Source organism: Salmo trutta, chromosome 28 (assembly GCF_901001165.1).
Source record: "Salmo trutta chromosome 28, fSalTru1.1, whole genome shotgun sequence".
NCBI lineage: Eukaryota > Metazoa > Chordata > Actinopteri > Salmoniformes > Salmonidae > Salmo > Salmo trutta.
Window position 1 is genome coordinate 1,317,034 of NC_042984.1, and position 14,269 is coordinate 1,331,302.

Below are 14,269 nucleotides of genomic sequence, written 5' to 3' on the forward strand. Positions count from 1 at the left end.
GAACAAAACATGCATGTATTGTTTAACATAATGTCCTAGGAGTGTCATCTGATGAAGATCATCAAAGGTTAGTGCTGCATTTAGCTGTGGTTTGGGTTTTTGTGACATACAGTGGGGGAAAAAAGTATTTGATACCCTGCTGATTTTGTACATTTGCCCACTGACAAAGAAAGGATCAGTCTATCATTTTAATGGTAGGTTTATTTGAACAGTGAGAGACAGAATAACAACAAAAATATCCAGAAAAACGCATGTCAAAAATGTTATAAATTGATTTGCATTTTAATGAGGGAAATAAACCTACTATTAAAATTATAGACTGATCATTTCTTTGTAAGTGGGCAAACGTACAAAATCAGCAGGGGATCAAATACTTTTTTCCCCCACTGTATATGCTTGCTTTGAAAATGGCTGTGTGATTATTTTTTGGCTGGGTACTCTCCTGACATAATCTAATGTTTTGCTTTCGCTGTAAAGCCTTTTTGAAATCGGACAATGTGGTTAGATTAACGAGAGTCTTATCTTTAAAATGGTGTAAAATAGTTGATTGTTTGAGAAAATTGAATTGTGGTATTTTGTTGGTTTTGTATTTCGCGCCGTGCGATGCCATTGGCTGTTGGCTAGGGGTTCCGCTGGCGGAACGTCTGTCCTCAACAGGTTTTAAGTTTCCCTGTATTAAAGTCCCCGGACACTAGGAGCGCCGCCTCTGGATGAGCGTTTTCCGGTTTGCTTATGGCGGAATACAGCTCATTGAGCGCGGTTTTAGTGCCAGCTTCGGTCTGTGGTGGTTAATAAGTCAGCTACGAAAAATATAGATGAAAACATTCTAGGTAGATAGTGTGGTCTACAGCTTATCATGAAATACTCTACCTCAGGCGAGCAAAACCTTGGGACTCCCTTAGATATCGTGCACCAGCTATTGTTTACAAATATGCATAGGCCCCCACCCTGTGTCTCTCCAGAGGCTGCTGTTCTGTTCTGCCGATAGAGTGTATAACCTGCCAGCTGTATGTTCTTAATGTCGTCGTTCAGCCACGGCTCGGTGAAACACAAGTTTTTAATGTCCAGATGGTAGGATATATGTGCTTTCAGTTTGTCCCAATTATTTTCTAGCGATTGAACGTTAGCTAGCAGAACGGAAGGCAAGGGAAGATTAGCCACTCGTCGCCTGATCCTCAAGGCATCCCGATTTCTTTCTGCGAAACCTACGTTTCCTTTTCCAGCGAATCACGGGGGTCTGGTCGGGCGTCCGTAGTATATCACTCGCGTCCGACTCATTGAAGAAGAACTCCTCGTCCAACTTGAGGTGAGTAATCCCAGTTCTGATGTCCAGAAGCTCTTTTCGTTCATAAGAGACGGTAGCAGCAACATTATGTACAAGTTACAAACAACGAGAAAAAACTAACAAAATAGAATAGTTGGTTAAGAGCCGATAAGATGGCAGCCCTCCCCTCAGGCGCCATCATCATCAGGAAGTCATCATACCTGGTGACTTCCTGGTCCCATCAGGTTGTAGCGACTGCTGTGGAGGGCAAGGGGCATGGACGCTGACACGGTCAGCAAGTATGGTGTTTCCTTTGACACAAAATGTTTTTTTTTGTGGATGGGTTTAATTTGTATGTATAAAATGTATAATAGTAATATTTAAAATGACTAAATCTGGTAATTTTGTATACATTTATTTAAATATGCATCAGGCCATTTCTTGGGGGATTCTGGCTAAGATGCCTGGCAAAGTCGGCTGAATTCCGGTAGATGGAAACGGCCCGATGTACTTGGGCCGATTCTGGGCAGTCATTCATTTTGATTCCGGGCTGAGTCCGACACCCAATTCCGGGCCGATTCAATCGGTTCCGGGCCCTGGAAGAGGGCCGCTTCAGGGCCGAATCCTCATTGCTAGCTGGGACTCCAGATCCCGTGCCAGGTTATGTCCCACCCACTCCTAAAACCAAAGTGGCGCTCCTGTCTAAATCATTTAATATAGAGAAAAATGTATTTTTTTCTGTACACACCAGGTTCGGTTGATTGCACTTTTATCACGGTCCCTTAGCCGTGAGTGCACAATTATTCCCCTACTGAAAACAACATAAAGTAAACTTTTTGAAAACATAATCGAACCGAGGGGGAAAAGGCTGTACCTTGCTCTCTATTTTAATTTGATTCTAGATATATGACACTAATCATCTTATGACCTTCCATCGAAGAGCTACTGACGAGCAAACTCCGAATATCAAACCAATATCAAAACTGAAAACAAATGTAATGCGGCGTTAAGCTGGGGAGGGCTCATTAGGACGACTGAATAAACCGAATCCGTTTGTCCACTTTTTTTTTAAATGTATTGTTTATTGAATCAAATATAAACACACACTTAGACATAATTGAGTTCAAGAATTGACAAGAGCATAGAAGATAAACCCAAAAATATATATGTTCCTTCCGACTCAACTCTCGCTGCCCGACATTCGTCATAACATTTGGGCACCAGGCGTCCGTATAGCCTCTCCAGAAAACAACACGCACTCAATTTAGATAAACGAGATAGCGTGAGCGCGCCTGCAGATTTGAGTTCATGGAAGTGATATCTGCACTTGTTTTTAAAACACACACCTCTATGGATCCTTTCGATATCAAATACCCGGAAACAAGGATCATATGTCATCATAGTAGTCGTGGTTGAATGTGAAAATTATGTCCAGCTGCTACGTTTGTATTCCATAATAATTTATTCTGAGCTTAAATCGATAGAAGTCTTATAGACAGAATTATCGTATTAGCGGACGGATTGTCGATCACCTGAGCTGAGGAATCTATAGAGAATTATTCTACTAGTCTACTTCCGGACAGACAGGTAGAGGACGATGGAAGACAGAGGCAGTTCCCAGCCAGATCTGATCAAGGTAAACTGAAGCCCTGATGACATGAATAGGAAACGCGTTCAAGGTCCTACAAGTAATGTTTCCGTTTAATAGGAATATATATAGAGAGAGATGCATTATGTTGGTTTAAACACATTTTGTCTGTTGTTTTTACTCCCAGCGAATGATTGATCAGTTTAAGAAAGAGACACTTTCACTTTTGCATTTACTTCTGCATGTCTGGTTTCATGCTCGCTAGATAGAAGTTAATTCACTGACAAAGAAGACAGATTAGTTGTGGGATTAACTGTGTTGTATTTGAAAAAATATTACTTAAAATTATAATATAAACAATTGTGTGTTTGTGTGTGTGTGTGTGCGTGTGTGTGGTGTGTGTGTGTGTGGTTGGTGTGTGTGTGTGTGTGTGTGTGTGTGTGTGTGTGTGTGTGTGTGTGTGTGTGTGTGTGTGTGTGTGGTGTGTGTGTGTGGTTGGTGTGTGTGTGTGTGTGTGTGTGTGTGTGTGTGTGTGTGTGTGTGTGTGTGTGTGTGTGTGTGTGTGTGTGTGTGTGTGTGTGTGTGTGGTGTGTGTGTGTGGTGTGTGTGTGTGTGTGTGTGTGTGGTTGGTGTGTGTGTGTGTGTGTGTGTGTGTGTGTGTGTGTGTGTGTGTGTGTGTAGCAGGACCATGGAGAACCCAGTCATATTCTCACTCCCCTAGCCCCTGGCAGAGGAGTGCTGTTCCCTCCATCTCTCCTTCCTCCCAGCTCTACCCTTCTCCCTCCAGTCATCCTCCCTTCACAGGACGACCTGTGGCATCTACCTGGAAGACTACGTGAGGCAAACACACATAAATATATACACACGTGTTGGCTAACAGCTCCGTGTATGTATGTATGTATGTATGTATGTATGTATGTATGTATGTATGTATGTATGTATGTATGTATGTATATATATATATATATATATATATATATATATGTATGCATGTATGTGTATATATATGTGTATGTATATAGATGTATATATATATATCTATGTATGTGTGTGTATATGTGTGTGTGTGTATGTATGTGTGTATGTATATATATGTATATTTATGTATATATGTGTGTATGTATATATGTATATATGTGAATGTATGTATATATGTAGGTGTGTATATATATATGTATGTGTGTATATATGTATGAATATATATGTATGTGTATATGTGTATATGTATATATATATGTATGTATGTGTGTATATGCATACATATATACACATATGTATGTATGCATGTATCTATGTATGTATGTATATATATGTATGTATGTATATACATATATGTATATTTGTATATGTATGTATATATAAATGTATGTATACATGTATATGTATATATGTATGTATATAGGTATGTATATGTATTTATAAATGTATATATGTATGTATAAGTGTGTGTGGGGGTATGAACCCATCTCTGTGGGATAAGGAGTCTTTTTTGATTTTACCTTTATTTAACTAGGCAAGTTAGTTAAAAACAAATTCTTAATTACAATGATGGCCTACCAGGGAACAGTGGGTTAACTGCCTTGTTCAGGGGCAGAACGACAGATTTTTACCTTGTCAGCTCGGTGATTCGATCCAGCAACATTTTGGTTACTGGCCCAACGCTCTAACCTCTAACCTAGCTGCCACCCCAGGTAAGTTTGTGTGCCTGTAGGTATTTTTTACCAGGTAAGTTTACTGAGAACACATTAGGTGGCCGTGATGGTATGAGGGGCCAGATTTGGAATTTAGCCAGGACACCAGGGTCTTATGATAAGCACCATGGGATCTTTAGTGACCTCAGAGAGTCAGGACACCCGTTTAACATCCCATCTGAAAGACAGCACCATACACAGGGCAATATCCCCAATCACTGCCCTGGGGCATTGGGATATTTGTTTTAGACCAGAGGAAAGAGTGCCTCCTACGGGCCCTCCAACACCACTTCCAGCAACATCTGGTCTCCCATCCAGGGACCAACCAGGATGTGTGTAGGTATAAACCCATCTAAGGTGTGTGTGTTTGTGTGTTTGTGTGTTTGTGTGTGTGTGTGTGTTTAGGTATAAACCCGTCTCTGTGGGATAAGGAGGATGTGGTTCACTGGCTGCACTGGGCTCAGAGGGAATATTCTCTCCTCAGAACTGAGAGAGGCCGGTTTGAGATGAACGGCAGAGCTCTCTGCCTCCTCACCAAGGAAGACTTCAGACGCCGCTGTCCTGACTCAGGTACGCCACTGGGGGGGGGGGGGGGGGGGGGGGGGGGGGCTCCTCCCTCTCTGTTTCCTAGGTGATGTACTGTACGAGCTCCTCTCTCTCCGTTTCCAGGTGATGTACTGTACAAGCTCCTCTCTCTCTGTTTCCAGGTGATGTACTGTACGAGCTCCTCTCTCTCTGTTTCCTAGGTGATGTACTGTACGAGCTCCTCTCTCTCTGTTTCCTAGGTGATGTACTGTACGAGCTCCTCTCTCTCCGTTTCCAGGTGATGTACTGTACGAGCTCCTCTCTCTCTGTTTCCAGGTGATGTACTGTACGATATCCTCTCTCTCTGTTTCCTAGGTGATGTACTGTACGAGCTCCTCTCTCTCCGTTTCCAGGTGATGTACTGTACGAGCTCCTCTCTCTCCGTTTCCAGGTGATGTACTGTACGAGCTCCTCTCTCTCCGTTTCCTAGGTGATGTACTGTACGAGCTCCTCTCTCTCCGTTTCCAGGTGATGTACTGTACGAGCTCCTCTCTCTCTGTTTCCAGGTGATGTACTGTACGAGCTCCTCTCCTCTGTTTCCAGGTGATGTACTGTACGAGCTCCTCTCTCTCCGTTTCCAGGTGATGTACTGTACGAGCTTCTCTCTCTCTGTTTCCTAGGTGATGTACTGTACGAGCTCCTCTCTCTCTGTTTCCAGGTGATGTACTGTACGAGCTCCTCTCTCTCTGTTTCCAGGTGATGTACTGTACGAGCTCCTCTCTCTCTGTTTCCTAGGTGATGTACTGTACGAGCTCCTCTCTCTGTTTCCTAGGTGATATAGTGTACGAGCTCCTCTCTCTCTGTTTCCAGGTGATGTACTGTACGAGCTCCTCTCTCTCTGTTTCCTAGGTGATGTACTGTACGAGCTCCTCTCTCTCTGTTTCCTAGGTGATGTACTGTACGAGCTCCTCTCTCTCTGTTTCCAGGTGATGTACTTTACGAGCTCCTCTCTCTCTGTTTCCAGGTGATGTACTGTACGAGCTCCTCTCTCTCTGTTTCCTAGGTGATGTACTGTACGAGCTCCTCTCTCTCTGTTTCCTAGGTGATGTACTGTACGAGCTCCTCTCTTTCTGTTTCCAGGTGATGTACTGTACGAGCTCCTCTCTCTCTGTTTCCTAGGTGATGTACTGTACGAGCTCCTCTCTCTCTGTTTCCTAGGTGATGTACTGTACGAGCTCCTCTCTCTCTGTTTCCAGGTGATGTACTGTACGAGCTCCTCTCTCGGTTTCCTAGGTGATGTACTGTACGAGCTCCTCTCTCTCCGTTTCCAGGTGATGTACTGTACGAGCTCCTCTCTCTCCGTTTCCAGGTGATGTACTGTACGAGCTCCTCTCTCTCTGTTTCCTAGGTGATGTACTGTACGAGCTCATCTCTCTCTGTTTCCTAGGTGATGTACTGTACGAGCTCCTCTCTCTCCGTTTCCAGGTGATGTACTGTACAAGCTCCTCTCTCTCTGTTTCCAGGTGATGTACTGTACGAGCTCCTCTCTCTCTGTTTCCTAGGTGATGTACTGTACGAGCTCCTCTCTCTCTGTTTCCTAGGTGATGTACTGTACGAGCTCCTCTCTCTCTCCGTTTCCAGGTGATGTACTGTACGAGCTCCTCTCTCTCTGTTTCCAGGTGATGTACTGTACGAGCTCCTCTCTCTCTGTTTCCTAGGTGATGTACTGTACGAGCTCCTCTCTCTCCGTTTCCAGGTGATGTACTGTACGAGCTCCTCTCTCTCTGTTTCCAGGTGATGTACTGTACGAGCTCCTCTCTCTCCGTTTCCTAGGTGATGTACTGTACGAGCTCCTTTCTCTCTCTGTTTCCAGGTGATGTACTGTACGAGCTCCTCTCTCTCTGTTTCCAGGTGATGTACTGTACGAGCTCCTCTCCTCTGTTTCCAGGTGATGTACTGTACGAGCTCCTCTCTCTCCGTTTCCAGGTGATGTACTGTACGAGCTTCTCTCTCTCTGTTTCCTAGGTGATGTACTGTATGAGCTCCTCTCTCTCTGTTTCCAGGTGATGTACTGTACGAGCTCCTCTCTCTCTGTTTCCAGGTGATGTACTGTACGAGCTCCTCTCTCTCTGTTTCCTAGGTGATGTACTGTACGAGCTCCTCTCTCTGTTTCCTAGGTGATATAGTGTACGAGCTCCTCTCTCTCTGTTTCCAGGTGATGTACTGTACGAGCTCCTCTCTCTCTGTTTCCTAGGTGATGTACTGTACGAGCTCCTCTCTCTCTGTTTCCTAGGTGATGTACTGTACGAGCTCCTCTCTCTCTGTTTCCAGGTGATGTACTTTACGAGCTCCTCTCTCTCTGTTTCCAGGTGATGTACTGTACGAGCTCCTCTCTCTCTGTTTCCTAGGTGATGTACTGTACGAGCTCCTCTCTCTCTGTTTCCTAGGTGATGTACTGTACGAGCTCCTCTCTTTCTGTTTCCAGGTGATGTACTGTACGAGCTCCTCTCTCTCTGTTTCCTAGGTGATGTACTGTACGAGCTCCTCTCTCTCTGTTTCCTAGGTGATGTACTGTACGAGCTCCTCTCTCTCTGTTTCCAGGTGATGTACTGTACGAGCTCCTCTCTCGGTTTCCTAGGTGATGTACTGTACGAGCTCCTCTCTCTCCGTTTCCAGGTGATGTACTGTACGAGCTCCTCTCTCTCCGTTTCCAGGTGATGTACTGTACGAGCTCCTCTCTCTCTGTTTCCTAGGTGATGTACTGTACGAGCTCATCTCTCTCTGTTTCCTAGGTGATGTACTGTACGAGCTCCTCTCTCTCTGTTTCCTAGGTGATGTACTGTACGAGCTCCTCTCTCTGTTTCCTAGGTGATGTACTGTACGAGCTCCTCTCTCTCTGTTTCCAGGTGATGTACTGTACGAGCTCCTCTCTCTCTGTTTCCTAGGTAATGTACTGTACGAGCTCCTCTCTCTCTGTTTCCAGGTGATGTACTGTACGAGCTCCTCTCTCTCTGTTTCCTAGGTGATGTACTGTATGAGCTCCTCTCTTCTGTTTCCAGGTGATGTACTGTACGAGCTCCTCTCTCTCTGTTTCCTAGGTGATGTACTGTACGAGCTCCTCTCTCTCTGTTTCCAGGTGATGTACTGTACGAGCTCCTCTCTCTCTGTTTCCTAGGTGATGTACTGTACGAGCTCCTCTCTCTCTGTTTCCTAGGTGATGTACTGTACGAGCTCCTCTCTCTCTGTTTCCAGGTGATGTACTGTACGAGCTCCTCTCTCTCTGTTTCCCAGGTGATGTACTGTACGAGCTCCTCTCTCTCCGTTTCCAGGTGATGTACTGTACAAGCTCCTCTCTCTCTGTTTCCTAGGTGATGTACTGTACGAGCTCCTACAGTGTGTGAAGCAGCAAAGAAGAGAGGTCTCCACGAGCCACACAACTCCACCCATCCTGACCCTCACCAAGCCCCCTCTCAGTCTCACCAATCTCCCCCCTACTAAATACACCCAGCCAGCCCAAACCAATGGAAGCCGGGGTCCCCGACCCATAGGAGCCAATGGATCAACAAGTGAGTGTATCAGGTTATGTTCTAACCAAACTAGCCTGAGTGGAATCCCCACATCTGCTTTTCAGGGCGAAGGAGGGATGTATCCCTTAAAACGAAACGTTATGGCTATAACTACTGTTCCCTGAAGGAGGGAAACGAGGTACAACATATTATTAAATCCACACGTTATGACTATAACTACTGTTCCCTGAAGGAGGGAAACGAGGTACAACATATTATTAAATCCACACGTTATGACTATAACTACTGTTCCCTGAAGGAGGGAAACGAGGTACAACATATTATTAAATCCACACGTTATGGCTATAACTACTGTTCCCTGAAGGAGGGAAACGAGGTACAACATATTATTAAATCCACACGTTATGACTATAACTACTGTTCCCTGAAGGGGGGAATCGAGGTACAACACACTATGGGTAGTCACACTCTCGCCACTTCTACTGAAGGATCTAGTGTCATGCCTGACAAGGCCAATGAAATCCGCGGCTCGCTGGAAGCCCTCGCCTTCCACAGGTGATAAGTGTGAGGCTTTAATTTATTCCTTCAATTTAATACCGCTCTTCACCAAGCCCAGGAATGGCGGTCTGCCTCGTTCCCCTCCTTCAGGGAACAGTAGTTATACTCACAACTTTATGTTTATTTTTCAGTCAGTCAACTTCGGTACAACATACGAGGGGGAAATATACTCACGCCCCAAGACAACACCAACAGATACTAAATGAAACGGCCAATAGTAGACCCCCCCAGACCTGACCCCCCCAGACCTGACCCCCCCAGACCTGACCCCCCCAGACCTGACCCCCCCCAGACCTGACCCCCGCAGACCTGACCCCCCCAGACCTGACCCCCCCCAGACCTGACCCCCCCAGACCTGACCCCCCCAGATGTAGTAGACCCCCCCAGACCTGACCCCCCCAGATGTAATAGACCCCCCAGACCTGACCCCCCAGATGTAGTAGACCCCCCCAGACCTGAGCCCCCCAGACCTGACCCCCCCAGATGTAGTAGACCCTCCCCTGTCCAATCACCACCGCTTGGTACACCCCTAGGTAACCCTGGTGGAGAGGGGTACGTACACCCCTAGGTAACCCTGGTGTAGTGGGGTACATACACCCCTAGGTAACCCTGGTGGAGAGTGGTACGTACACCCCTAGGTAACCCTGGTGTAGTGGGGTACGTAGACCCCTAGGTAACCCTGGTGTAGTGGGGTACGTAGACCCCTAGGTAACCCTGGTGGAGTGGGGTACGTAGACCCCTAGGTAACCCTGGTGTAGTGGGGTACGTAGACCCCTAGGTAACCCTGGTGGAGTGGGGTACATAGACCCCTAGGTAACCCTGGTGGAGTGGGGTACGTAGACCCCTAGGTAACCCTGGTGTAGTGGGGTACGTACACCCCTAGGTAACCCTGGTGTAGTGGGGTACGTACACCCCTAGGTAACCCTGGTGGAGAGGGGTACGTACACCCCTAGGTAACCCTGGTGTAGTGGGGTACGTACACCCCTAGGTAACCCTGGTGTAGTGGGGTACGTAGACCCCTAGGTAACCCTGGTGTAGTGGGGTACGTAGACCCCTAGGTAACCCTGGTGTAGTGGGGTACGTACACCCCTAGGTAACCCTGGTGTAGTGGGGTACATAGACCCCTAGGTAACCCTGGTGTAGTGGGGTACGTACACCCCTAGGTAACCCTGGTGTAGTGGGGTACGTAGACCCCTAGGTAACCCTGGTGGAGTGGGGTACGTACACCCCTAGGTAACCCTGGTGTAGTGGGGTACGTAGACCCCTAGGTAACCCTGGTGTAGTGGGGTACGTAGACCCCTAGGTAACCCTGGTGTAGTGGGGTACGTACACCCCTAGGTAACCCTGGTGTAGTGGGGTACAGATGCTGTTTAGTGAGCATCCTGCCGTGAGCTGGATTAGCGAAACAGGCAGAAAGCAGCTCACAAAACCAGTAATCCCAGTTCCGTTCAATGTATGTGCGTAAAGCTCCCAGCGCATACAGGGCATGTGACCTCTGCTGCTCTTCAGAAGCAAAAGGAGGCGGTGAAAAGGGAGACAGACCTGTAGGACATAGTCATGGGAGACAGACCTGTAGGACATAGTCATGGGAGACAGACCTGTAGGACATAGTCATGGTACATAAACCTGTAGGACATAGTCATGGGACATAAACCTGTAGGACATAGTCATGGGGAGACAGACCTGTAGGACATAGTCATGGGAAATAGACCTGTAGGACATCGTCATGGGAAATAGACCTGTAGAACATCGTCATGGGAGACAGACCTGTAGGACATAGTCCTGGGAAATAGACCTGTAGGACATAGTCATGGGAGACAGACCTGTAGGACATAGACCTGTAGGACATGGACCTGTAGGACATAGTCATGGGAAATAGACCTGTAGGACATAGTCATGGGAGACAGACCTGTAGGACATAGACCTGTAGGACATAGACCTGTAGGACATAGTCATGGGAAATAAACCTGTAGGACATAGACCTGTAGGACATAGACCTGTAGGACATAGACCTGTAGGACATAGTCATGGGAAATAGACCTGTAGGACATAGTCATGGGACATAGACCTGTAGGACATAGACCTGTAGGACATAGTCATGACTTTCAGGGCGAACGTCACCTTAGAGTCGCCCCGGGGCGAACTGTGCATGTGTGTGTGTGTGGGGGGGGTATCCTTATATGTGTGGGGGGTATCCTTATATGTGTGACTAACACGTTTAGCCGAGGCCAAAGCCAAGAGCAGGGAGGTTTTGTCGGAGAGGATCTTCAGATCCATTGACTCCAGAGGTTCAAAGGGGGGTAAAACACTGCGCCTCCAAAAGCAGTGCCAAGTTCCATGTGGGCGCAATAGGTTTAGAGACCGGTCTGAGACGATGTACACCTTTCAGGAACCACTCCACCAGGGGGTTGAGACAGAGAGAGAGAGAGAGAGAGAGAGAGAGACACAGTTGAGACAGAGACACAGAGAGAGAGAGAGAGAGACGGAGACACAGAAAGAGAGAGAGACAGAGACACAGAGAGAGAGAGAGACAGACACAGAAAGAGAGAGACAGAGACACAGAAAGAGAGAGACAGAGACACAGAAAGAGAGAGACAGAGACAGAAAGAGAGAGACAGAGACACAGAGAGAGAGAGACAGAGACACAGAGAAAGACAGAGACACAAAGAGAGAGAGAGAGAGACACAGAAAGAGAGAGACAGAGACGCAGAAAGAGAGAGAGACAGAGACACAGAAAGAGAGAGACAGAGACACAGAAAGAGACAGAGACACAGAAAGAGAGAGACAGAGACACACAGAGAGAGAGAGAGAGACAGAGACACAGAGAAAGACAGAGACACAAAGAGAGAGGGAGACAGAGAGAGAGAGACAGAGACACAGAGAGAGAGAGGGAGACACAGAGAGAGAGAGGGAGACACAGAGAGAGAGAGACAGAGACGCAGAGAGAGAGGGAGACAGAGAGAGAGAGAGACAGCGACAGAGAGACTCTTCCATCTAACACTGTTTTCCCATCATTTTATTGTTCTTAGTGTTTATGGCTCGTACACTTCCTGGTGCCCTATGCAGCACACACACACACACACACACACACACACACACACACACACACACACACACACACACACACACACACACACACACACACACACACACACACACAGACACACACTCACACAGACACACAGACACACACTCACACAGACACACACGCACACAGACACACACGCACACAGACACACACTCACACAGACACACACTCACACAGACACACACTCACACAGACACACACTCACACAGACACACACACACACACACACAGCCACACACTCACACAGACACACAAGCACACAGACACACACTCACACACACAAACACACACACACACAGCCACACACTCACACAGCCACACACGCACACAGACACACACGCACACAGACACACACTCACACAGACACACACTCACACAGACACACACACACACACACACAGCCACACACTCACACAGCCACACACGCACACAGACACACACGCACACAGACACACACTCACACAGACACACACTCACACAGACACACACACACACACACACACACAGACACACACACACAGCCACACACGCACACAGACACACACTCACACAGCCACACACGCACACAGACACACACACACACACACACACACACACACACACACACACACACACACACACACACACACACACACACACAGCCACACACTCACACAGCCACACACGCACACAGACACACACGCACACAGACACACACGCACACAGACACACACTCACACAGACACACACACACGCACACAGACACACACTCACACAGCCACACACTCACACAGACACACACTCACACACAGATCAGCTGTAGGTGGTTTCTGTGAGGGCAGTAGGGTGTGTGTGTGTGTGTGTGTGTGTGTGTGTGTGTGTGTGTGTGTGTGTGTGTGTGTGTGTGTGTGTGTGTGTGTGTGTGTGTCTGTGTGTGTTTGTAGGTTTGTAGCCCTGTCCCGTCCCCTTCGTCCCCATCCACCTAATCACACAGGGAAGAAAGCCCACTAGCAGAAATCAACACAGGGAAGAAAGCCCACTAGCAGAAATCAAGGCGCCATGCGCTGTAATTGTCTAGCTGAATATGAAACCATCTTTACAGAGTTATCTTGCCGTAACAGTCACGGATTAGAAGCAGGAGAAACTGCTCCTTTGTTGAGAAGAGATTTATCTCACGCTCTTTCACTTTCTCTCCTAACTTCTCCCCTCCTCCCTTGCTCTTTGTCACTCACTCCTCTTCTTCCTCTCTGTCCCCCCCTCTCTCCTCTCTGTCTCCACCCTCTCTCCTCTCCGTCTCCCCCACTCCACCCTCTCTCCTCTCTGTCTCCCCCCTCTCTCCTCTCTGTCTCCCCCTCTCTCTCCTCTCTGTCTCCCCCAATCCCTCCTCTCTCCTCTCTGTCTCCCCCACTCCCTCCTCTCTCCTCTCTGTCTCCCCCACTCCCTCCTCTCTCCTCTCTGTCTCCCCCTCTCTCCTCTCTGTCTCCCCCCTCTCTCCTCTCTGTCTCCCCCTCTCTCTCCTCTCTGTCTCCCCCACTCCCTCCTCTCTCCTCTCTGTCTCCACCCTCTCTCCTCTCTGTCTCCCCCACTCCCTCCTCTCTCCTCTCTGTCTCCCCCCTCTGTCTCCCTCCTCTCTCCTCTCTGTCTCCCCCACTCCCTCCTCTCTCCTCTCTGTCTCCCCCCTCTCTTCTCTCTGTCTCCCCCCTCTCTCCTCTCTGTCTCCCCCTCTCTCTCCTCTCTGTCTCCCCCTCTCCCCCACTTCTTCCTCCCCGCTCCCCACTCTTCTTTCTCTCTGTCTCCCCCCCTCTCTTCTTTCTGTCTCCCCATCTCCCCCCTCTCTGTCTCCCCCTCTCTCATCTCTGTCTCCCCTCTCTCTCTCTCTCTCTAGTCTCCTAGTCCAATAGAGGTGTAGCTGTTCTGCCCAGTGGTCCAGCAGCCATCTAGTACACACACTCTGCACAACACACACAGATTGGTCAGTTAGTAACACACACACACACACACACACACACACACACACACACACACACACACACACACACACACACACAC

The 14,269-nt window shown here is 47.8% G+C and overlaps 1 protein-coding gene across 3 annotated transcripts in view; it reads left to right on the plus strand.

Moving 5' to 3' along the window:
* The first annotated feature begins 2,517 nt into the window (after positions 1 to 2,517).
* etv7 (ETS variant transcription factor 7) overlaps positions 2,518 to 14,269 on the plus strand; it is a 16,361-nt gene continuing 4,609 nt past the window's right edge. Inside the window, exons 1-4 of one of the 3 annotated variants that reach the window (XM_029718251.1) lie at positions 2,519 to 2,900; positions 3,537 to 3,687; positions 4,949 to 5,113; positions 8,437 to 8,634. In XM_029718251.1, coding sequence (XP_029574111.1) covers positions 2,862 to 2,900; positions 3,537 to 3,687; positions 4,949 to 5,113; positions 8,437 to 8,634 — 553 coding nt within the window. In that variant the 5' untranslated portion in view covers positions 2,519 to 2,861. Of the gene's footprint in view, positions 2,901 to 3,533; positions 3,688 to 4,948; positions 5,114 to 8,436; positions 8,635 to 14,269 lie in introns of all 3 variants that reach the window. The other 2 variants (XM_029718250.1, XM_029718252.1) reach the window with 2 other exon arrangements.